This window comes from Brachyhypopomus gauderio, chromosome 1, assembly GCF_052324685.1.
Source record: "Brachyhypopomus gauderio isolate BG-103 chromosome 1, BGAUD_0.2, whole genome shotgun sequence".
Classification (NCBI taxonomy): Eukaryota; Metazoa; Chordata; class Actinopteri; order Gymnotiformes; family Hypopomidae; genus Brachyhypopomus; species Brachyhypopomus gauderio.
In genome coordinates, this window is record NC_135211.1 from 9,636,677 (window position 1) to 9,663,794 (window position 27,118).

The 27,118-nt window shown below is 43.7% G+C and overlaps 1 protein-coding gene across 2 annotated transcripts in view; it reads right to left on the reverse strand.

The window, feature by feature from the left end:
- The window catches only part of megf6b (multiple EGF-like-domains 6b), a 58,439-nt gene that overhangs the window by 13,315 nt on the left and 18,006 nt on the right, over positions 1-27,118 (reverse strand). For both annotated transcript variants that reach the window (XM_076986388.1, XM_076986319.1), the window contains 8 exons: positions 14,051-14,173; positions 8,591-8,713; positions 3,737-3,862; positions 2,381-2,503; positions 1,710-1,832; positions 681-818; positions 404-526; positions 78-200 (listed from right to left, as the gene is read on the reverse strand). In XM_076986388.1, the coding sequence (XP_076842503.1) occupies positions 78-200; positions 404-526; positions 681-818; positions 1,710-1,832; positions 2,381-2,503; positions 3,737-3,862; positions 8,591-8,713; positions 14,051-14,173 (1,002 nt within the window). The remainder of the gene's footprint in view (positions 1-77; positions 201-403; positions 527-680; positions 819-1,709; positions 1,833-2,380; positions 2,504-3,736; positions 3,863-8,590; positions 8,714-14,050; positions 14,174-27,118) is intronic.

The window sequence follows — 27,118 nt, forward strand, 5'->3', positions numbered from 1 at the left end:
AAGAGCTGGACTACGCTAAGAGCTGGACTACACTAAGAGCTGGTGGTATGGTGGGGCGCTGGCAGGGATGTCCTCACCGAGGCAGGAGCGGCGGTCCTCGTCCAGGTGGTGACCCCTATGACAGGAGCACTGGAAGGAGCCGGCGCTGTTCTGACACACGTGCTCACATCCACCATTCTCAGCCAGACACTCGTCTATGTCTGCAAACACACGTCTGTCTAACAAACTATCTGTCTTCTTTAAATGTGAAAAATGACAGGAAAATGTTGGAGTAGTGTGAATAATCTGAAGAATAGGAGACATTTTCATAGGTGTAGAAGTATGCAGTATGGTAACATGTAGAAATATGCCGTATGGTAAGGTGTAGAAGTATGCAGTATGCGGCCTTTGGAACATTGCCCACCATCACAGCTGCAGCCGTCAGAGCTGAGGCGGTAACCCGCTGCACAGTAGCACTCATACCCTCCTGGGTAGTTCACGCAGTCCTGCTCACAACAGGAGCTCTGCTCTACACACTCATCCAGGTCTGACACACACAGACAAACACACACACACGTGCATACAAATGCAAGCAAATGGGCACATATGAACATATGCACTCTTTCAGGGAAATTCTAGAAGAATGAAACTGATGCTAATTTAAACCAAGCTCCAGGTTGGCGGAATGCTCTCTTCTTTACCAGTACAAGTCTTCAGGTCGTCGTCCAGCTGGTAGCCATGGTTACACGTACACACCGGCCCGCTGGTGGAGTGCTGACAGTGGTGAGAACAGCCACCATTGTTGGTCTCACAGCTGTTCACGATTTCCATCTCGATCCCTATCGCACACAAAATGGACGCAGAGCAGAATTTAGCAATGCAGCTGCCACAGAAGACCTCATATATGTTCATGTGTTTAAAAAGTTATACATTTTCCCTTATTGAAAAAAAACTTATGCATTCTACATTGATCCCAAATTTTCTATTTGTTTTGATATGATATCAGGACTATTGCATTTTGGGGATACAAATTGCTGAGCTGATTTGAAATAAACAATTTCAACTATGTTAGCACTTCTGAAAAGAGGCCATACAGCTGGAGGGGTCAGGACACTGTACACCATGTATGAGCAGGGTTCAGGACACTGTACACCATATATGGGGAGGGTTCAGGACACTGTACTCCATATATGGGGAGGGTTCAGGACACTGTACTCCATATATAGGGAGGGGTCAGGACACTGTACACCATATATGGGGAGGGGTCAGGACACTGTACACCATATATGGGGAGGGTTCAGGACACTGTACTCCATATATGGGGAGGGTTCAGGACACTGTACTCCATATATAGGGAGGGGTCAGGACACTGTACACCATATATGGGGAGGGGTCAGGATACTGTACACCATATATGGGGAGGGGTCAGGACACTGTACACCAGGATTGGATCATACACCATATATAGGGAGGGAAACCCATTCCAAACATTTTCCCCATCCTTCTTGCGGTGGGGTCCCAGAATTTTGTGCTGTGCAACTGACAACACTGTTGTATTCTATATTGGATTAGATATTAATAGTCTGAATGTATTTTATTAAGCAGTTAAATATGAAGCAAAATGGACATTTACACTGCAACATATGAAACATGAAAGCTTGACACAAGTGTCCATGAATAAACAGCCCTACAGTCCTGAAGTGTGTGTGCAGGGTGGGTTTTCAACTCACGATAACACTGTCTGCCATCCTCCCCCAGCTCATAGGCCGCATTACACACACACACAAAAGAGCCTCTGGTGTTCCGGCATCCATGGGAGCAGCCCGCCAGACCCGTCTGGCACTCATCAATGTCTGAGACACGCACACACACGCACACACACACACACACACACACACACACACGCACACACACACACACACAAGGTTCAGCCTGGGCAACCAAAAGCCATGGTGCCTTCAAAACATATTGAATATATATAATGCGTGATTGTCCTGTCCCGTGATCGTCTTTGTGAGTTGTTATACGTTGTCTGTTTGCTAAGCACTATTCGCGCAGTTGGCAGTTGCTGTTGAATTTCTGAGATTCATCTCTGCATCCTGCCACAGACCTCGCCCGTGACAGACCTCACATGTGACAGACCTCACATGTGACAGACCTCGCCCGTGACAGACCTCACATGTGACAGACCTTGCCCGTGACAATTACTTTTACATAATGTGTATAATAAATATGCAGTAAACTATTACAATTTTACAGTACAGTATCTGACCAATGAAATTTGTCCATCATAATTTATCACCTCCATCTCCATCTCTATTATGTCTCCATTATGTCCCTATCATGTCCCCATCATGGGTCCATCATGCCCCAGTCATGCTTCCCAGTGTCCCTCTTTTACCTTCACAGGTCTCCCCGTCCTCAGCCAGGCTGTAGCCGGAGTAGCAGAGGCACCGTGCCGCTCCACCCTCAGCATGGCACTCCTGAGAACAGCCACCATTCCTCACCGCACATGGGTTCTCCACTGCAGGCACAGGGTGCACACACACACATACACACAATACACACAAACACAATACACACACACATACACACACACATACATACATGCACACATGCATAAACACAGATACCCACATATACCAAAAATTCACGAGGACCACCCCTGTGAGTGGCGTGATGAAGCATGATTCCAGCAGTCTTATGAATTTTAGACCAGGTCACTGTTTTCTGTGAGCAGATGGAGCATAATGTGAATTCTTTTTATTTTGTTAAGGGTACCAAGACATGAGGTTTCAATATTAGAGTTAGATTTTCATTTGATTTTACATTGTGATAATGATCCAAAATAAACTGTGTACAGCACAGTACAGTTATCCCCAAGTTTCATGTTTGCATATATTATAGTTAATTATCCTGCTGAACAGCCGAGAAATAAGACTCAAGCACTGAACTCCTCTGAGCCAACAATAACACTTTTAATACAAACTTAATGACAACAATTATTAGACTATCAGAAAGCAAGAAACAGGAGAGAGGGGGAACAGAGGCTCAATGTGAGTAATATTTAGTAGTATTATTTTAGAGGGAGCATACATGAAAATGTGGGATGAGAACCAAACGCATAAATAAGCCTCATGTGTCACCTCTAAATTTGCTCATCTAGCGATCATCACAGACTTAAACAGGATGATGCTTCCATTCCCACACTTAGTAATTCATCTGCGTATAGGAACCTCATTTCCTGAGGTATGTCTGCTTCACTAGCACTTAACATTGCTGTACAGCGTTCCATTTTAACTACATTTTGGAGTGGTGATGAGTTTTATTTTTTGTTCTGACCAAAAGAAAATACATATCAGGCACCACCTGAAGGGAACAGGCTATGATGTCATTTTTATAATGTCATTTTGATGTCATTATAAAATGATGTCATTTTGTCTGTGTTATTTTTATGACTTTGTAACTTGGAAAGCTGCAAAAGGCAAGATTTAATGGCACAATTATGTCATAATGTACATCACGTACTCCACTCAGCCTGCTTTCTTTTCTCTAAACACAAAGGGCACAAAGGGCAACACACCATTGTTTATCAGCTAGGACACTACCCTGCCCAGTATCGGCACTCAGGAAATTAAATGCCATCAGCTTTGAAAGAAATGTAGATTTAAATTAGTGAGCAATGGTGTGTGTGGATGTGGTGGGTGTTGGGTGGTGTGACAGTCCCACTCTCAGTAAGGGGGAGGGACACACTCACGAATGCAGCGCTTCCCATCCGCAGCAAGGGTGTAGTTGGACTGACACTGGCACTGGAAGTGAGCTGGAGTCTTCTGTACACAGTAGTGCTCACACCCTCCATTACCAATACTGCAGGAGTGGACAGCTACACACACACACACACACACACACACACACACACACACACACACACACACCCACACACACACACACACACAAACACACAATTAAATGCTTGATAAAAAAAAAATACATTGGCCCAAAGATTTTCCAACAGGCCAGGAACCTCAGAAACAGACACAAAATAAACACTAATTCAGGAACCCATAAAAATATGCTTTGGTTAGAGCTGCTCCATTAAAAATGTACAGCTGGGTCTAACAGCCAGTGGTGGGGTCCAGCACAGGGAAGGGTCATTTATGAGTGCACATGATGAGTTCAGCGTGTGAGAGATGAAACTCTTTATCTTCACCCTGGTCTCATTTGTCTTCCTTATGTTTCCATGAAGAAAGATACATTAAATAGTTCAAAATGACGCTACTATTGTGCGTCTGACATAGGAGATGATTTCAAAAGAAACAGTAAGGTGAAAAAGATTATTTTTATTCCATTTCTATCAAAATTGATAAACTTTGTGCATGACAGCGGACCATGGTGTTTCTTCATTCTTGTCTTTTTATTTCAAATCTACATTGTCAGAAACATATATAACCTTTCCTTTCCAGTAGCACATAGCACTGCTGCGTCTAGAGTCTGGACCTCTCATCCAGTACGTACCCTGGCTGTGAGTGGCCATCACACCTTCACTCCCTTCATTGGTCAATATGCTTTGGGTTCAGACTGTGAGACCACACAACCTCTTGCACACCACATACTTTCATTTTGTTATCACACAAACAGTGAACCCCCTCATCTCATATCACACTAGCAGGTGTACACTATACACTATGCATATTTGTCTACTGTACAATCCAAGACAAAGTTAATATTCTCCAATTGTCCAATGTGCAGATATCCAGTCCCTGACACAGTCTCTACAACCTTCTGTCTGAGAAAGAAGCTGCTTAGGAATTTTAGCTCTCAGGAAGCCTATCATGTCCACGTGCGGACGGAATCTTACCGAGACAGGTGCGAGCGTCCACGTGCGGACGGAATCTTCCCGAGACAGGTACGAGCATGCACGTGCAGACGGAATCTTTTTTTTTTTTTTTTTTTTTTTTTTTGGCCCACCTCCACCCCCCTATCTTTGGAGGACAACTTTGTTTTTATGTACAGATTTAAATGGCAATTATAACAATTCTGTATAATATATAGTGTAGTGATAACAATATATAGTGATAACAATATGCAAAGTGATAATTATTGGGGTTAGGTGGACCAAGAAAAGAGGGGGAGAGAAATAATAAAAAGGGAAAAGACAGAGGTAGGAGAAGAAAGGAGAAGAAAAAGAAAAGAAGAAAAAAAAAATAATAATAATAATAAATAAATAAAAAATTAATAATAATAAAATAATAATAATAATAATAATAATATTAATAAAATAAAACACGCAACCAGCTCAAATGACCACTGCAAAGAAGTACAGAAAGTAAACCAAATACATATAGTGCAGATGAGTGCGATGTATGGGTGTGTGTGAGTGTGTGTTTATGTGCAACCTAGAAGTGCAACATAGGATAGATGTATGGAATGTACTTACCAGCAAGGGTGGGTAGCTGCGACAGCATTCCCCCAGAGGCCAGAGGCGGGTGGAGAGAGACCCGGGAATCCCACCCGCCCACGGCCCCCCACAGAGCGGTGGAGTACCAGAGCCGCACTTCCCAGAAACCCTCACCCGCCCGCCCCCGCAGGCGGGAGAGAGAGACCCCGGACAGCGCCCCACCAGTCAAGGAGCGCAGGTCCAGGGGAACCAGAGGGAACAGAGCGCCTCCCCCCCAGGATGCCCCCCCCCCCCCCCCCCCCCCCCCCAGGGGCCAGCGGCAAAACCACGGCGCCACGCGCCCGGAAAGCCACCCACCACCCGGCAGGGCCCACCTCCCGCCGAGGAGCACCCGGCCGCCCCATACCACCACCGCCCAGGGGAGCGGGCCAACCGCCCCCACGCCGGGGGGCCAAGCCGGACTCCGGAGCTCCAAGGCGCCCCCCCTCTGGAGTGGTGCAGTAGTCTCAGGGGAGTGTCCATGAGTGAACCGGGCACGACCAGCCCCGACCCAGAACCAGCTGTCCTCACCCACCTAACCAAACCCACCCTACATTCGCCCCTATACACCCCCACCATGTACACACCCACCCCCACACACACACACACATACACTCAAATTCACCCTCACACCTCCAAACCTGGCCATATGTCCCCTCCCTCCAACACGCACTCATTCATCCACCCATTCAGAAACAAGAAGAAAACAAGGACAGAGACACACACTTATCCAGACTAGCACCCCCTCTGCGGCAGGGGCAAATGGCTGGACCAGCAAGGACCAGTAGCGGTCCTAGGAAGCCACCAGCCCAGTCCCGTGCCAGCAACCCCCCCCCGCCCCGGCAGGGAGCAGGAAGTGGGTGAAGGAAGGCCTTCCCACCCCTCCACCCCCAGTGTTGTGTGTAGGTGTTGGTGTATATGCATGTGTCGTAGTGTGTGATACTATGGTGCAGTTAAAATTAAGGCCCTCAATGTCTAAAGTGCAGTAAAAACTGAGGGACAGACAGTGGTGAGGAGACGGGTGAACCATGGCAGCAGGCCCACCTCGTCAACCTCTGGGTACCTGCCTGTCCCCAGAATCCTAAATGAGCAAGGATGTGTGTGTGTGTGTGTGTGTGTGTGTGTGTGTGTGTGTGTGGGGGGGGGGGGGGGGGGGGGGGGGGGGTGGGTGGGAATGCTTAGGTCCAGAGGAAAGGGTCCTCTGGAAGAGGAGAGCCAGCTTGCTAGCTGGCTCATTGAGCACCGAACTTCACTGCCCCCCCAGCTCAAGGCAGGGAGCGGTCGACCCGGGGAGACCAGGGCGGCAACCCCCCCCACCACCACATCCAAGCCCGGATCCACACCACCCCCACCACAGAGAGCAGCCGGTCCGCACATCCACATACACCTAGACACACATTTCTTTCATACACGTATGCACTCACACACATTTAACCCATAAATATATACATATATACACATATACATACATACATCCATCCATATATATAAATATATACATACACATACATACATATATACATATATATCTACACATACATATACACCCACACACGCTAGTCCCATATACACCACACCCCTGTGTATGCACCCACAACCATACCAATCGCACAGTGAACAAACGATAACAGACATCAACAGTATTGAGGACATGCTGGTCGGAGTCCGGAACCCTACCTCCCGGCCCACCCCAGACATCCCCATCATCCACCACCCCACTCCCACCACCCAGGCACCTCGGAGCCCCAAGGCCCAGACCCGACCCCCCGACCCAGGCCGACCGACCCACCCCCCCCAGCGGCGCAACCGCAGCGGCGCAGGTCCCCCCGCACGGGCAGGGCCCCAGCTCGGGGTCGGGGGGCCCCAGGCACCAGGCCCCGGGTCCCGCCACCCGGCCCCACAGGGGAGGCCAGCCACCCCGCCGAGGGCCAGCACCTGCCCCCCCCCACGCCCCGGCCCCACACCCCAGAGCCCAGAGGGAGCGCCACCCAAGCCCCCCCAACCACCGCCCGCCAGGGCAAGCACATGCCATCCCAGGTCGGCAGCCCCGGCCCCCCCGCCCAGAAAGTGGCCGGCACGAGCAGTCTCCCCGGGGTCGACCCCCAGCCACCAACCGGCCCTCCGGGGGCCGAGGCCCCTGCCAACCACCCCGACTAGCTAATGGAACTGATCAGTGGGGACCAAAGAGAATTAAATTCCTCCAACTGGTCTTTAGAGGAAGCAAACATTCTCTCCAGACAGATGTGATCAAGTAATAAATTTTTGTAATGAGTAATATGCAGGTCCTTTTTCGTTTTCCAATTGATAAGAATAGTTTTCTTGGCGATGCATAGGGCAGTGAGAACTGTGTGAGATATGTTTGCCTCTGTATCTAATTCACTGACGTCTCCTAAGATGCACAGTCTGGGGGAAGTTGGGATGCAGCTTTTAAGCCCCGTGGACAATTCTACACATACCTTCTTCCAGAATTCCTTCCGTGCAGACGGAATCTTACCGAGACAGGTGCAAGCGTCCACGTGCGGACGGAATCTTCCCGAGACAAGTGTGAGGGTCCTTGTGCGGATGGAATCTTACCGAGACAGGTGCGAGCATCCACGTGCGGACGGAATCTTACAGAGACAGGTGCGAGCGTCCACGTGCAGACGGAATCTTACAGAGACAGGTGCGAGCGTCCGCGTGCAGACGGAATCTTACAGAGACAGGTGCGAGCGTCCACGTGCAGACGGAATCTTACTGAGACAGGTGCGAGCGTCCACGTGCAGACGGAATCTTACCAAGACAGGTGCGAGCGTCCGCGTGCAGACGGAATCTTACCAAGACAGGTGCGAGCGTCCGCGTGCAGACGGAATCTTACCAATACAGGTGCGAGCGTCCACGTGCAGACGGAATCTTACCAAGACAGGTGCGAGCGTCCACGTGCAGACGGAATCTTACCAAGACAGGTGCGAGCGTCCGCGTGCAGACGGAATCTTACCAAGACAGGTGCGAGCGTCCGCGTGCAGACGGAATCTTACCAATACAGGTGCGAGCGTCCACGTGCAGACGGAATCTTACCAAGACAGGTGCGAGCGTCCACGTGCAGACGGAATCTTACCAAGACAGGTGCGAGCGTCCACGTGCAGACGGAATCTTACTGAGACAGGTGCGAGCGTCCGCGTGCAGACGGAATCTTACCAAGACAGGTGCGAGCGTCCACATGCAGACGGAATCCCGGCTCACACTGGCAGTAGTAGGAGCCCCTGGTGTTCACACACTTCTGCTGACACCCACCATTATGCACCTGGCACTCATCAATATCTGCAGAGAGAAGCCCCACACATGTACACACACACACACACACACACACACACACACACACACACACACACACACACACAATATGTATGCTGAAACACATTTATACACACTTCTAGTCAGACTCAATAACTGAAGCAAACACTCAATTTATTAAAAGTTTACATGCTGTTTCTCACCTGTTGCTATTAGATCTAATCAAATTTCAGCATATCTGAGCAGCACTGACTACATTAATCTGTGTAGCAATTTTGAAATTAAAATCACTTTGCTTTATATTAACAACAAATCTGAACAAGGATGATCAATATTGGCCTGAGACCCAACCTCACACATTCCATCCAACCAACCACCAAAATGGAAAACTTGCTTGTTTGCTCTGAAGGCAAGACGTAATTTCAAATCCTGGGAAGTTCAATAACTTGTAAAGTCTCCCACTGATGGTTTCAGAATGTTTTGAGTAACATTCTTAATAAAGTGTTTATGCAGAAGACATGGCTGTAAACATTTGCAAAAGCAGACACATTTAAACCAACATAGAAAAAAGGGCAAAACAGTCCATATAATAATAATACATTAGATCACCACATTTCAAGAAACCAAAATATCCTTACAATTACTGCCATTCAATACAAGGAGTTTCCGAAAAGATTCTGTCACGTTGAGTGTGTAAAGTTTCACTTTAGTGAATTCTTCACCCTTAGCCTAGCAAAGATCTTTCCATGATCCAAGCTGCTGTTTGGCTACCCGGCCCAGAAAAACAAATTTGGAATTTGACCATACAACCTACCAGTGAGTTGCAGTGTTCATGGTGTTTTCAAGAAGGGATGCTACCCCTCCCTCAGAAAACACCACCACAACATCACTTCACTTCAGGAGATCCACCTTGTTGCCCTTGGCACTATTTTTCATTAATAGACCATTTTTGCTAATTAATGCAAAATTGGATCCATATCTCTTTACAGAAGGGACATTTCATTCTAGTCATTCAATCAAAAATTAAACTACCTCTGTGCAACATAATGGAAACACTTTGTTACTTTAGTTCAGAGAGTGTTCTTTGTGCGTGTTATTTGCCTGTGTTCTTTACGAGTGTTCTTTGCGTAGTATTTGCGCAAAGTATTTGTCATTAGACATGTTTAAAGATGAGGGCAGCAATAGACAATGCATAGGGCACCTAATCACATCTGCTTTTCAATTCAGTGTGTGTTGTAAAAAATTAAGTGTATACAAATATGGAATGTGCAAATACGGAGACGTGAAATTGACATATTTGTGAAGTATAGTGCTATATATCTGAAATGCGTGTGTCTCATGCCCAATGTGTGAGAATTGAGAGCCCTGCAGTCATCTGGGGTGACATCTGGGGGATCCAATCATATTTCATTAATTGTAGTAATTTAGTTTGTATTTAAATTGCAGAACTTAACTGTGGCTCTTTTCCACAAGTGGCAAAGGATGATGACTTTGGGGTGAAAACAATCATGCAGGGACTTAACAACCTGATTTAACATCACTTTTACTCTCTCACTTTCTTCCACTGCTTCCCTGCTATCAATTTCAAGCTGACAGTTTCCCTCAAGGGGCTGTAAGCTATTCTAATATATCGGTCCCAAAACAATGGCACATGTCCAAAACATCCAGAATCGACATGTTTACGTAATGTAAGATCGGAGACCTTCTGAAATAAGAATGTTTGTCTTCTGACCTTGGTATACGGGTTGTGATTGCCCATGCTGAAGCATTCCTGGCAGTGTCAGATTAAATGCTGGCCAAGTACGCCCTCAGTACCGGTTCAGAACACAGATAAACCTTCCATCCTCCCTGCCAAGCACAGGGGCAATACCTGACAGTATCACTGTGCTAAAGAGCTCAGCGCTGGGCCTAACTGGGAGGTGTGGTGGGAGGGAGTGATAAAACTCAACTCCTGTCTCTTTGCAGAACAACATACAGCCTACCCAATAGCTAGACATCTGCTCAGTAGATCAGCCGTTTGACCAGAGCTGCAGACACAAAGACACATAGGCTGACATGACAAACACTGACATGACAAACACTTCTCAAACACTGTATGCACTGAAATAACTTAACTTGAAGGGACATTCCAAAACTCAGTGGGTTGAATAGTTCAAAAAGTAAAACTATTCTTAAATAAAATCTAATGAAAAAAATCAACAGAAATGGATTTTAAAATAAAATCATTTTTTTTTAAATACACCTTATTAACTATAAGTCAACTGAACATTTGAGGATGGCAGTTTCATATGTGATATGCAAAAGATAAAGAGCAATACAAAGGTGCCCATGAACACTCACCGAGTCTCAGGTAGCCCATGCTAAACCTGTTATATGCCTGGAAACAAGGTGGCCTATAGCAGTTCCTGAAATAGTGCCAGTAGCCAGAATAATAGGCACTGTGGACATGGCAGAGATGAAGCCCAGCGCAGACGAGACACAGGACCAACCATCTGGCCCACAGCATGATGAGAGAGTACTGAGGAAGTACACTGAGTACACTGATACTGAGTACACACCGATGAAGAACAGCACAAGGAAGCTACAGTCAGACTGGAGCAAGAGGAAATTCAGGCTGAGAAATACAGGACTCCGAATTTTTGTTTCCTTCCATTCCTTCCTTTCTGCCTATCTCCACCCCTCATATATATATATATATATATATATATATATATATATATATATATATATATATATATATATATATATATATATATATAATGCATATTTTACAGGAATGACATACAGTTGACCATTACAGACACTATTATAGACATCACTGTGGACAATATTTACAACCTTAGGACTGAGAAGCACATGTGAATGTTTTTCTTCTTGAGCCAAACATATAAATAATGCCCACTGTTGGCATGGGATCAGACAGAACGTACTGGTATGACTGGTGTAAAATTTGGAGATTTCTTTAATGCATTTTTCTCTGGTATGTATTTCTTTTTATTTCAGCAAAGTGTGCTCTACAAAAACAAGCTACAGTATAAGTTGATAGAGAATATAAAATAAATCAAAGGAAATAGAACAAACTTTTGCAACTGTGGAATATTTATAAGAACTTTTATTTGCATTTTTGGCAAGAGTTCTTGCCAAATTCTTTTCAATTCTTTTCAATATCTGAAATACCAGCTAAATATTTACTGTAGATTTACTGCTTCACACTCTCAGACCCCTAAAGACCCAAAGTTGATATGAACTTCATCCAATGGGTGTTAAAGTGTATAAGGTAAACATCACATCCTGATGAAGGCCAATTGCTTGTTCAGTCCTGATGAGTGACTCCTAGGTGCCACAAACAGCCCTGTCTGTAGAAGTAGATGCTACTTTTAGGGCAGGAAGAGGGAGGTTGTTAGGAGAGGAAGCTGATGCTAATTTCAATATGGTTCAACTTGAGTTCACGATAATGTGAAATGAGCAATATCTTTAATTGAAATTGAAATTGGCCAGGAGTTGGAATGTGAATTCGATAAGTGAAGATGAGTTGTACCGAGACCTCTTCTCATGGGTGTAACACCTTTAGATTTAAATGTACATATACCTGTATAGTCCAGTGATGGTTGAGTTATAAAACATACAATGATTACCTAAATTACAAACCCTACACCTAAAATGTTTTTTATAAGTGCACAGTTACATACTGTTGTAATGCAGACTGCTATGCACAATTTGTCATTTACTCTACCGCATGCCTCAACTTTCAGTTTCTGACCACAGAATTCTATGGTAGTCCATTCTCAACCCAGTAGTTGCACTGTGATGGTAGCAGTAGTGGTAGTATAGTGAATCTATCATGCACTGTACGACACTGTAGTTTTCTGCTACATTAAGAGTGAACTACCACTTTAAAAATATCCTGCCAACAGTGGTCATGTGTTGATATAATGTAATTAAATGAAGAGTTGTAATGAAAAGTTTTTTTTTTTTTAAGTAACGGATTACGGTAACTCACGTTGCTATAATTAAGCAGGTTTACTACTTGCGAAACTGAACCTGAATGCAACAAAGGCAACAGCTTTATTATACAATGTAAACTGTATTTGCTCCAAGAGATTGAAATATCGGCTTACAAAACTGGACGTAAAACCTGTGCAAACATAGATGATATCTAGCAAAATATCTAGCAAAAAATTAGCCATAAGACATCTCTGCCTGCCATTGCTTAGACATTGCTAATGTTATGTGCGATTCAGAATATCAAATCCAACAAGTTGTAAAATAATGGTAACATTATATAGCGATTATTCAGGCTAGACAGGAATAATCCTATTTTAAATTGATAACAAGAATTACAGTCTTTTTGGTCTGCTAGTATGCAAAAAATGTACAAAAAAAGTCACAGAGTAACGGAGTACATTTAAAATAAGTTACTTTTTACTTTTAACTTGAGAAGATTTTCAGTCTAGTAACTTTACTCATATTTAAGTAAGAATTGTTTGAAGTAACAGCCTTCTGCTTGAGGCAAAAGTCCTTCAAATGTACCTTACTGACTTTATGTTAATATACTATAGTACTAAGGAATATAGAGGAGAGTTCATCACAGTTAAGGTCAGTATAAAGTTGATCAGATTAATCTGCTACATATAAACACTGGGAAAATTCAACATCATCTGCAACAAATTACAGAGCTTAATCTGGCCCAGACTGTATAGTGTGGGCTATTATGTTTACATTTCACTCTGCAGGGCCATTCATAAAGCTTCTGTGAAGATGTAAACCCTGATCTCAGCATTCCAACATCCCCAGCTGTTTCCAGATATGGGCAAATCAAGTAAAAACACCACATTATTTATCCCAAGATTAAACCAGCAATGCTGCTACTCTAACAATCCTCCAGATAAAATCTTTAAAGCATTATGCAAAACAAGCAAATCCATATTTCAGGAGTCCAGTGTTGCTGGAGACACAGGGGTCACTTTTGGACATGGACACCACAAGATGTGCAACAGCAGAAGGGAGTTCATCTCACGGTGAACAGGGCCGCGGCTTCTTCTCCTCCCTTGTTCCTCGTCTCTGGTGCGTTCCACAGCCTAGACAGTGCCGCAACACCCAGCCCAACCTCCGAAACCACCTCAACATAGATATGCCATTTGCTCACTGATCAGGGACCATTGTGAATTGAGACACAGGTGCAACAGATGATTTAAAAAGAAAGATGTTTTCAAGTAATACTACTTTTCTCTGGCTGTAAGATTTGTGCTTTAGGTTCTGGTTCTGATTCCGTACTTCTGTGAGGTCTCCTTGATTTCCCTTCTGTTTAAGTTGGACAAACTGAACAGATATATGGCATATCAGGATGTAAGAGAAGGAGCTCACCTTGGCACGTCTTGCCGTCGTCTTTGAGTTCCTGGCCTGACGGACACCTGCAGTAGAAGCTGCCGATAGTGTTGCAGCACAGAGCCTCACAACCTCCATTTGTTTCCTCACACTCGTTCACATCTGATGGAATGAGAAGACCAGACCAATCAACAACCATGCTTTCATCTCTTCTCTCAACCCAGGGAGATATCTACAGCCCAAAGCTGTAGCTGAAACTGCAGTTAGATAGAGATAGAAAAAAAGATTTAGGATAAACTCTGTGAATTAAATGTTAAAAGAAACAGTTCAACACTTAATTTAGTGACATCATGATTTACTTTTACATTTTCAAACAAGAAGATCAGTATTGCAGAGGAAATGTATTCCTCTCAAATCTTTGTCCAGACCGCACTCTTACTTTTGTGTGTATGTATGTGTGTGTTAAGGGGGAGACTACCCATACTGAGTTAAGGTCATAAAGGTCAATGCTCTTATAGTAGCGGAATCTAGTATTGCTGACCTATGATGGTATCTCAAAATTTTCAACAATATAATGACATCTTGAACAAGGGTGAAATCCCATACATGGTATTACATTAACAGAACAAAATATTGAGATGGGATGATCTGATCCAGCAGGGACCATTCACTTGACTTACATTTGTGCTGTTACTCAGAATGGAATGTGAAGTTTTAAGAAGAAAATGGCTAAATCGATTGCCCAGTTGACCTCTGGAATCATGCATGGGTCGACCAGAGTCTCAACCACAGGATACACCCATGCTTGACCCCAGAGGGCAACGGCAGGAGGCTTTTTGAAAATCCTTTCAGTCTTACACTGGAACATGGTGGTTAGTGGCCCTAAGTTCAAAGATGATGAAGACGAAAAGATTTTGCTGTGAGTTGATTTGTAGAAGCTGGATCTCTAAGATTTAACTGTTTCAATCTAATATTAAGACTGAATTCTTGGGGGATAAAATATCACTCACACTATATCTTTTCACCTGTTTCAAATCAATTCTCTACAGAGGAACAGATCTTCTACATATCAGTTCCATGCATTCTCCGTACACTCTTTTAATATGTCCACCTCTTCATTTTTCATTTCTTTTCAAAGACCTTATCAGATCAGTAAGGTCAGACCATTGGGTATATTCATCAGATATCCCTTCTCTGCTCTGCTGAACATGATGAACAAATAATTGAAGAGTGGTAATGCCTAAATTACGAGTGGGGCCTGACAAATGGAAAACAGCCATGTTTAGTCTGGTGCGCTGGGGGATGATGGTGCATCACCCAGACAAAAGCACCAAAAGCCTTCCCATGGTATGGGTCAGGTTCTGTGGTGGTTGCTGAATGCTCAATCAATATTGTTTCATTGTATGAGATGAGAATATTTAAAGTCCTAGTTACTCAAGAGACTTTTGTGTCCCAAAGGCAGAGCATGTATGAAAAACGGAGTAGTACAAATAATTAATAATTAATTTTCAGCAGTAATAAATCAATTTGATTTAATCTGCTATGTTTTAATTTCACATCATCTACTGTGTCTAATTCAGATGGAGAAAGCTGGTTTTAGGCAAAGAACAACAACTCACTTTTTCATGTGTGGTGCGCAGTTAGGCATGATACACCTCTTATTTTTCCAGTTGTTTCTGATCACTGTTGTGTTTAGACTTTCATGACATGTTCACAGATTGCTGCTTTTTAACAAGCCAGCAGTGAAAACTGCTGAACCTCCCATAAAGCTCTGACTTTGGGCCATTACACCTGAGCACCAGGCTTTGGTCCTCACGGAAAGAGTCCAGACATTTCAAACAGCACAATGAATAATGGCATTTTTAAAGATCTTTTTAATCGCTGGAGTATCAGCATGGTCGATAAACACATCCATTACCTTAGAGGAGCCATTATTTACAGCCCGTAATACCTGCGGAACAGCTGAAGACAGCTCGAGAGTTTGTTATCAGCTCAAGAATTTATCATAATGAGTTCCACCCCACCATCAATGCTTTTCCCCTCACCCCACTTCAAGTATCCAGTATGTGATGAACTCTAAAACACTCGAAACACTCAAACACACACTCAAACTGCTGTGTGTGCTTGCATTCCTGACATGCACTGTGTGATTTCCTCCAGCATCTGTGGTATTATGTGTTATCACAGGCCCCGCCCACGAGCGAGGGTGTCGGGGTGAAGGGCTGAGGCGGGGGAGAGCCCGGGGGAGTGTTCAATAAAGTGGTCCTCGTTTAAACCGCTACCCAAGTTGTCGCTAGAGTCATTGACCCACAGTTATAGAGAACCCAGAATACACGACATGGTGTCAGAGTAGGTACAGAGGAAGTTTTTATTTTTTTTTTCCCCCGGTTTGAAGCAAGCTTTAAATAGCGTGGTTGGCATTGAATCTAGCCAGTTAGCAAACATGAGCACCTCGGAATTGGACCAAGCTTCAGGCCATGCGGCCGCGGGGGGCATTCAGCCACCTGTGCCGGGCCCAAGTGCTACGTTCAGCATACAGCCGCCGGAGCCGTTCGACTTCACCAAACCACATGAATGGGAAAAATGGATCAGACGGTTTGAGCGTTTCCGTCAGGCCAGTAATCTATATGCTTCTTCTCAAGATAACCAGGTAAATACGCTCATGTACTGCATGGGGGATGAGTCAGACGACATACTAAAGGGACTGAACTTGACTGCGGAGCAACAACGACAGTACGATGCGGTAAAAGACGGATTCCAGGCTTTCTTTGTTGTGAAGAAAAATGTGATTTATGAAAGAGCACGTTTTAACATGAGAAAGCAAAGCGAAAGCGAATCAGTAGATTCCTTTGTTACGGCGCTGTATTCGTTGACGGAACACTGCAAGTACGGTACGCTGCGTGAAGAGCTGATCAGAGATAGGCTAGTTGTAGGGCTTTCTGATATGCGTTTGTCCGAACGTATGCAACTGGACAAAGATCTCACGCTGGAAAAGGCGATTGAAATGGCTAGACAGTCGGAAGCGGTAAAGCAGCAGCAGAGTAGCCTGCGGGGCGACGCTAGTTATAGCAAGGGAACCGGCTCAGTGGACCGTGTTATAAGCAAAAACAGGCCATATCAAGCCAGACAGAGAGCAAAGAACAGCCACGTTGTTAAAGAAAAACAATTAAAATGCCGCAAATGTGGCAAAAGCCCTTTCCATCCTAAAGCTCACTGCCCAGCAAACGCAGTAATTTGCCATGCGTGTGGAAAGAAAGGACATTACCAGAAAGTGTGCTTATCATCCAAAAAAGTGAACGAAGTTCAAGAGCTTGATGATGCCATATTTCTTGGCACAGTAGAAGCTGGTGGAGACCCATGGAGGGTTGATATTAAAATCAAAGACAGTACAGTGAAGTTCAAAATTGATACAGGTGCGGATGTTACTGTCATGCCAGAGCACATGTTTCATAGTGTGTTCAAGGCCCACAAAAAGCCAGTGCTCAGGCCAGTGTCCAAACACTTATTGGGACCAGGCCACGCCCCACTAGATGTGTTGGGGGTCACACATTTGCTCCTACAGAAAGATGAGAAGCAGTCACTGGAGGAAGTGTATGTAATCAGAAGTTTGCATGCAGCTCTATTAGGTAGACCTGCTATCACTAGCCTAGGACTGGTCACACGTGTGGATAGCTTAACCATCCAGTCATTAAAAGAATGCTATCCAAAGTTATGCAGCGGGCTAGGTCTGATACAGCAGCCATACACTATTAAACTGAAACCAGGGGCAGAGCCATTTTCCTTGACCACTCCACGACGTATACCATTACCCCTTATGCCCAAAGTCAAGGATGAACTGGAGCGTATGGAGACGTTGGGAGTTATCAGCAAGGTGGAGGAACCAACTGAATGGTGCTCGGGAATGGTGGTAGTACCAAAAAAATCAGGGAACAATCCTCGTATATGCGTTGACCTTACAAAGCTTAATGAGTCAGTACAGCGAGAAAAATACATCCTCCCCTCAGTTGAACAGACACTTGGCCTATTAGCAGGTGCAAAAATTTTCAGCAAATTAGATGCAAACATGGGTTTTTGGCAAATTCCTCTGGCTAAGGAGTCTGCTAAGCTCACAACTTTTATTACGCCGTTTGGGCGTTATTTTTTTAACCGCCTGCCGTTTGGAATAGCCTCGGCTCCTGAACATTTCCAAAATCGAATGGTCACGGAAGTCACAGAAGGACTGGAGGGTGTGGTTTGTCACATGGACGATGTGCTAGTGTGGGGCCAGTCCCAGGAAGAGCATGATGCACGCCTTCTTGCTGTGTTGGAAAGGATGGCAAACGCTGGCATCACACTGAACACTGAAAAATGTGCCCTTTCACAGCGTGAGGTGAAATTCTTGGGCCACATCCTTTCTGGTACAGGCGTGAGGCCTGATCCAGAGAAAACAGCAGCAGTCAAAGACATGCCAGAGCCAGCCAATGTCAGTGAGCTAAGGAGCTTTCTGGGGATGGTCAATCAACTGGGTAAATTCATACCACAGCTAGCTGAAAAAGACAAACCCCTCAGAGACCTTCTGTCCAAGAAGAACTGCTGGTTTTGGGGGCCTGACCAAGTCAAAGCATTTACGGATTTGAAAAAGGATCTGACATCCACACCCGTACTCGCTTTGTATGACCCAAATAAAGAGACAAAATTGTCTGCAGACGCATCATCCTTCGGTTTGGGTGCCGTTCTGTTGCAGAAATGGGGTGCACAATGGAGGCCGGTAGCCTATGCATCTCGGTCTCTCACACCAGTTGAACAGAGATATGCTCAGGTAGAGAAAGAAGCCCTTGGGCTCACTTGGGCATGTGAAAGGTTCAGAGACTTCCTGATAGGCCGCTTCTTTGAAATGGAGACTGACCACAAGCCACTTCTCAGTCTTCTGGGAGCTCAAGCGTTAGATGCCTTACCCCCTCGCATACAACGCTTTAGGATGAGACTCATGCGTTATTCCTATAAAATAATTCACGTTCCGGGAAAAAGTCTATGGACAGCAGACACGCTGTCACGTGCACCGCTGCAGAAAGAAACAGTCAGGACAGATGATGAGCTCATGGAGAGTACAAACATCTATGTGGACAGCATCATGGCACATCTTCCAGCAACCACATCTTATTTGGATGGACTGAGGGAACATCTCAAAGCAGATAGCGTGTGTTCTAGAGTTATGAGTATGTGTCAGGATGGCTGGCCAGAGTTCAATCGCTGCATAGGTCCAGAAAAGCATTACTGGGAGGAGCGTGCCTTCCTTACAGTGCATGATGGTCTCCTGCTTAAAGGAAAAAGACTTGTTATTCCTTCTGCCTTAAGGAACGACGTTCTTGCAAGACTGCACGAAGGACATCAAGGTGTGGTGAAATGCCGGGAGCGCGCAAGGAACAGTGTTTGGTGGCCTGGATTGAGTCAACAGCTTAACGAACTTGTACTGAATTGCAGAACATGCATCAAAGAACGTACAAACCACACAGAGCCGCTAATCCAAACAGAACTTCCTGAGAGACCCTGGCAGAAGGTGGGGACAGATTTGTTTACCTTGAAAGGGAAAACATACCTACTGGTAGTAGATTATTACTCCCGGTATGTCGAGGTGGTGAACCTCTCCCTCACGAAGTCCATTGACATCACTGTTCATCTTAAGTCAATTTTTGCTCGACATGGCATCCCGGAGACTGTTGTCAGCGACAATGGTCCTCAGTACTCATCAAGTATTTTTGCGGAGTTTGCAGCAAAATTTGGATTCAAACACGTTACCAGTAGTCCAAGATACCCCCGCAGCAATGGGGAAGCAGAACGGGCCATACAAACTGTTAAGAATCTTCTCAAGAAGGCATCGGACCCGTATCTTGCCTTACTGGCATATAGGGCGACACCTCTCCAAAATGGCTACAGTCCAGCGCAGTTGCTGATGGGACGTCAACTTCGTACTACGGTGCCGACTCTGCCATCTGTGCTGAACCCATCACTTCCCGACGCCACCACTGTAGGCTCAAGGGAGAGAGAGAGGAGGAGTGCAGACCAAATGCGCTTTAATAAACGTCACAGAGTACACAATTTAAATAAGCTCTTTCCTGGCAAACAAGTGTGGGTCACAGACCAAAAGGTCACAGGGTCAGTGTTAGGAGAACACTCAACACCACGCTCTTACATGGTCGAAGTTCCCCATGGGACCGTTCGCAGGAATCGACACCATCTCATTCCTATGGATGGAGCGGAGAGCAACAACACTGCTCAGAGTAGCTCTCAGGGTCTCACTAACTCTGCAACCATAGAGACTCAAAAGGCACAAACACCCTGTGCCACATCAGAGCTCACAATACTCAGAACCAGATCTGGGAGGCCAATTGTAAAGCCACAAAAACTGGACTTATAACAGACAAGTAATATTAGTCTGCTCTGAGCAGCTGGCAAGAAGGGGCAGAATAATCCCTCAGCTGACTCAGGAGGTTCAGGTAGTCCACCCTGACCTCCAGATAGAGAAAAGGAAAAATAAATTGTTTTCTGATGTGTTCTGCATAGATGCCTGATTTATAACTGTCAGAATGTTTTTCTAAAATTGATGGCATTTAAGTTGTATGTTTAAAATAGGGTCCATAGAACTGGTGTGTTGTTTTTCTTTAAAAAAAAAAGCAACAGATCTAATTTAAGTATTTGCCTGATTGTACTTAAAAGGGGAGATGTGGTATTATGTGTTATCACAGGCCCCGCCCACGAGCGAGGGTGTCGGGGTGAAGGGCTGAGGCGGGGGAGAGCCCGGGGGAGTGTTCAATAAAGTGGTCCTCGTTTAAACCGCTACCCAAGTTGTCGCTAGAGTCATTGACCCACAGTTATAGAGAACCCAGAATACACGACAGCATCCAGAGTCCAGCAACGGACATCTTTAAAAGCCAAAGAAAACCAGAAAGAATCAGGTCACTGGTGGCACAATGTCTGGTTGCAGAGAATGAATTCATGTAAAAAAAAGTCTGTATTGTTGCTGGTAGCTTCAGCTAATTAGATTAATTGAATTAATTGAGACATAAAAAAGTTGCTATAAAACGTACAGCAGAGATAAGACCAAATCCAATCCAAAACACATTCAAATCAGCTGCTGTTCAAGCACACTCTTTAAAGCAGGACTGACATATGGAGTAAAACATTTGGTTGTGGAACAGATAGAACATTGTGATTAGATTATAAAACCATTAACATTTAATTTCTCTTAATATCACAATGCTATTATTAAATGAACAGGTTGATCGGTCGTTACACCTCAGGCGATTTCCATCATTATGACCTGCACCATTTGCATTCCCCTTTGCCAGCATTTTTCTGGTTTAAAGTTCACTCTCACTCTTTTCCCCTTCTTACAATTCTTTTGTTCAAAGGTTTCCCTTTAGCCTCACTGTCAGACTACTGTCTAGCTCCTATGTAAATATTTAAAGAGGCGGCATGTTCACGAAGCCCAGGGGACTCACCAAACAGGAAGTACTGACCTGACAGCTCTGGCTCTGGGGTTAACTATGCTATAGATACAAATGGATGAGAAAAATAATGGAGCGGTGAGTGTCAGGGAAAGAGCAAAGCTGCCTCCTGCAGTTCCTGACTACTACAGGCACACAGCGCCCCCTGCTGTTTGCAAGCTGTGCAAGCTATGTGCAAGCTGCACATAGTAACTCCTGCAAACGCTCACAATGACCTGGTCATATTGAAGCACTAGAAGAATAAGAATAAGATCTTTCACTTGAAAATTTGCCATCTAACTAGTATCTTTGCACTTCGAAGTTGTGGTTTCTTATTCAAAAACCTTAATACTATCCAAACATGACAGTAATAGCCCCATCCTATTTGTTCCACATGTGTTAAATCTTTTCAAATTTGTGTCACATCTCCGTTAGCAGTGCACGTGAACTGCTCCATCCCCGTAACCATAGATACGCATCTAGATCACATGGAAGATATGAAAGAGACCCCATTAACACCTGGACAGTAACTTCCTACTTCACAGCTGTATCTTACCCAGCTGTATATTTAATATGGAGCATATGCCTTCAACTCCAGAGACTGCTTTTAATTCATGCCTTTGTGGGTACTGCTAAGTTGGAATACCAGAGTTGGTATTCTATACACTTACCACATCATATGTCAAAGCATTTTCATCTTAAACAATTCAGTACATTAAAATGGAAGGCCAAAGCTATAGTGAAAAAGCCATTCTCCATGGCTTTACCACAAATAAAAAAACTGATCAAAAAGAGAAGAACAGATAGGGGTCTTCAGACCTCTAATGCCAATCAGTTATGTTTACATATTAAGAGCTGCATTTTGCATTTAACTGTAGACAGCCATGCAGAAGCTCACAGAGTTGATTCATTATTTCCGTATGGTCTGCAGGTGGAATTTCCAGTCTTAATGTTACCATGTCCACTACAGTTACCACAGACATCTGAAATGAAAACATGGCTGCACATCTAAATGTTTCCCCACTGACTGTTCTGTTGTTTCTTGATTAGCTATATATTCTTGCACAAAGGAATCTTCTAACACATGGTCCTCAGTGGACCTGGAGTCTGTTTCTGTTGTCTCTCAGTATGAGAACCAAAAGACATGCTAAAACAGGTTTTGGAGGCCTCTGAAAAGCAGTGGTCTGAGACAAAAAAGAGTTAAAAAATACTATTTGATACATTATTAAAAAGGTAAGAATGAACTGGCAAGTTTAGGAAACAACCTGGTAAATATAGAAAACCATAGTAGAGGAGGAATGTGTGTAAAGATGTTGTTATGTTATATGGTTTCACCACTAACACAGGCCCTCTAATTAAATCTAACTTTGTACTTCCAGTCAGGTCCTCCTGTGTGCAGAAGTACCACATCAAGTCAATGTCAAAAGAACAAAGACTGTGTCAGCATCCAACTACGCTGCACTGTGTGGTTTTTTAGCATGATAGCTAGAACAATGTGTGCAAGAAGATTATTTTCTTGTTTAAATCCAATACAGAATATCTGATGAATTAATTCATTCATTCATTATTCATTCAGTAAACCCATCAAATATCTTTCACAGTAGGTATGCAAAACAATCTGTCCTTTGTCTGCAAATTCTCCACATATCTCTTTTTTAAAACCAGCTGCAATTTGTTTTCACACATCTTGCTCCAAAGGCATGTGGTGACAGGACACGACAGACAGATAACCTCCGTCTCTCCATGGACAACACATACCCATCAGCAACCTGTTCTCTAGGACTCCAAAACACTACTTACGACAAAGCAGGGCCTTTAATAAAGATGTTTGTGAACACAGCTCAGTGCATGGATTAGTATCATGCTGGATTCAAGTAAAATGTTTTTTACTTCAGCAACCAACCACTGTATTGATCATCCCTTGACTAACCACCTTTCTTGTTCATAGATTATATACTAAGCACTTATTGTGTGTGTGTGTGTGTGTGTGTGAGAGAGAGAGAGGGAGAGAGAGAGAGAGAGCAAGAGACAGAGAGAGACACACAGAGAGACACACACACAGAGAATGTCCTTTATAGTCTGAATACAGTTTACTTATGCAGCATTCAAGCTTGTGCCCAAGGTTTACTTGGCTCCATGGGAACTATTTTTGTCTTACAAATTGTAGGCAAAAAGCTAAGAATCTCACAGGAAACCAGAGCCAGACTGAATCGCATCATCTCTGGCACAATGGGAACTATGTGAAAGAGCTAAGCCCCTTACAGTGACCACCCCCAGATGAAGGTGCCTTTGCCCCCAGTCTCTCTCATGTCTCTCAGCTTGGGTTTTGTCTCTGGCCCTGTGAGTGAAAGCTCTGCTCTTCCCCAAGCTATCACGAGACATGTTGACATCTAGACAAAACCAAAGTTTTCACGTGCCCCCAAGCTATCAATATAGCAGTCTCTCCAAGAGCACGTTTTATGGGCCTATGTAGTGTAAACAGAAGGTAAAAATATGTTTTTCACGGGTGAACTTTAACCTTTCACATGTGCTGTGTCTCTGCATGGCCTGTTTAGGCCTGATGATTTGACCCTTGGGCATGGAGGTGCAGTGCAGAAGCCTGCAGAGATATGCAGAGAGCAGCTGGAATGTTTGGCTTTTCAAACGGCCTGTGCTCTAATGCATGAGCCCAGTGACTGCAGTCTTGTGCATCACACATTCATTAGGTAATAATGAAATTAGTATATACTTTAGGACAATTTTTAAAATATATAAAATAAAATGCATGCAAACAAGATTTTTGTTTCAGGTATGTAAAGCTGAGAATGTAAAACCAAGGCTGTGAGAGGGTTCGGGCTGTTACAGGCACTGAGGTAGTTGAGGATTACCAAGTGCTGGTTCAAGTTCTTCTGGCTTTGATCTTTTACTGTCAAACCAAAGGATCCTGTAATTATCAACACGAGAGCGATGAGCCATCAGACATAGAGGCCACATGCATGAATAGGAGCCTTCTGTCCATCTACATGGAGGAGCTGACTAATCATGGACCTGTTGAGCTGAACGCTTCAAGCAGCTGTCATGAGAGATACAGACGTTTCCTCTCATGAGATCATTAGGATAGAGTAGCCATGTGTAGTACTCAGGAGTTTCCCACATTGGGAAGTGAACTCAGACATTGCTCACTCATGTCTCATCTAGTGCTCATCTGATGGTTTCATGACTTGCCCATGGGAATGGTAAAATAATGACAGAGAATCAGGATTTCTGCTACTTGATTACAAAACAGTTGATATAAATGAGCAAATGACTCCAGGTCAGTAGGAGAAAGCACAAAGACAGAAGTGTAAGCCTCCAGGTTTGAGATCAGGTTGGAGATCCTTACGGAATTGGGCTTTCCAGACACAAGTCAATTTTGACCCATGCTGAACTTAATGTGTGGGATGTCAGCAAAGGTCAGGAAGGACTTTGGCTCACGCCTAAGGCATGATGCCTAATGAGCTTCTCCAAGCTGAGCAGCACAATTAACAGAGATTAAAGTGCAAGGCAAAAAGGTCAAGAGAGTGCAGGGCATGTCGTACAAACTTCTCTGTTTGGTGAACTTTGAACATAACAATTGGAGGAGGGCAAAAGTACAAACACTGGCCAGGAAAAAAGAATCCCAGGATTGTTGAAAAGTACAAATCAGAGTGACTAAATGGGGACTAATGATATTTCCGAGGCTCTGCTGCTTTATGTCAAGGAGTTAAGATTTCTTCTATGGGGCAAATAGCACACAGCAGTAGTGAAAAAGTCTGATGAAGGATTCACGCATCGAAGTCCAAGACAAAGACAAAACAGGCAAAAGATAGTCAAGTCAAATTTGTCATCATGCCAAACAACCCCAGTGTAAGAACTTCAGGGGTTTATATACACAGTCCAGGAGAGAATAACTGGCCTTTGCTCTCTGGTTGTGGAGAAACTGGCCTTGATTCCCTTCTACCGCATTCATTGCAACAATAGCCAACAGCAGCACGGTGGCAGGTCAAATGGATGTGATGGCTGACCTCACGTGTCTCTGAACATTTGACCTAATCCTCACAGACTGGACAAGGCAGGGGAATTCAAATACACAAATGCCTTGAGAATATGAAACAAGAGCAGTGCACAAAACTATGACATATATTAGAATTCAACTATTTATTATACTACGTATTTAATGTTAGAATAAAACACATTACATATTACAATACGTGTAGTACAGAGTACTAAAGTATTATCACAACTGTTAATGCACAAAGTGAGAAAATAAGATAAAATGTGAGGGGGCAGGCAAAACAAGCCCCGACCCAGAGGTCTGAGTGGCCAGAGCAGGAGAGTGGGAGAGGAGAGAAAGAGGATTCATTATTAATAACTTAATTAAGTATTAATAACTTAATACATTAATATATTGCTTTCTTGACCCACCCCCAAAAAGTAATAAATAAGAAGAGAGAAAGAAAGTAAAAAGGTTTGAAATGTAAAGATCCAATCCATTTTTCCAGGCATTTTTCCATTTGTGATGTTATGCTCTCTGAGATAAACCCTGGATGAAAAATAATGAGATATTCAAATGTTTCATGATCTCTTGAAAGGGTCATTCAAACAGACACATACTGATATACTGATACTTCGGCAGGCATTGGATTTTTTGAAAGAGGGCTTGACTAAATTCACTGAAAATATTTGTGGGCATTTCCTTGTATTTACAAGGACACTTCATATATAATCCTAAGGAGTCAAAATACAACATTGAACACAACTAAATGATCTTCCATATTTTCCAAAGTTCTTCATAGGTGGGGCCATGACAGCTCTACCAAGTGTTCAGCTTGTCACGTCCTGGTCGTCACCCAGCCAAATTTAAGACAAAGACAGCGCCCACAGCAGCCCCGGTTCTGGACTGCTTTGCTTGGGGGGGCAGTAAAACATAATGAGGGGGCATGTTGATAGTCATGTTTATGAAGCCAGAAATATATTCAAGGCTTGATTTGTGCATGAATGATGACTATTGATACTGGCTTAAAGTGATGTATTAGGTAAAGAAATAAAAATGCACATTTTCGAACTTAAAACTTAAAACACAATGATTAAAAAATACATGTTGATTATGTAAATGGAGAACAAAGATTATCTAATTGTATTTCATTTCAATACTGCCATTACTAATAGAACAACTCTATTTCTTGAAAGGCTGACAAATGTACCTATACACAGACTGAGAATATTCAAACATGGAAATAGGAATGAGTGAGAATATTTATATTACTGGGAAATTAAAATATAAAGAAAACAAAAGAATACAAATTCTGTTATAAAAGGGAGTATTCGTCACATTTCTATTTTGAAAAAGAAAAAAATATGAAAGTACATAAAATAAGAAATCTATCTACTGCACTTTAATGGTAAAAAATTTGGTAAAGTATTGAAGTTTTTATTGATGTTATGAAACGTACTGGTACAATGCGGTATTTATGCACAGTATAACAATACTGGCTGTGATGGCGAGGAATCATTTAAACCAGGGATGTCAAAGTCAAAAACACAGAGGGCCAAAAAAACAAATTTGCTACAAGCCGAGGGCCGGACTGGTTCAATGTTTATTAAAACATATTGAAATGATTGCACATAGCCTATTGAACCAAGACCT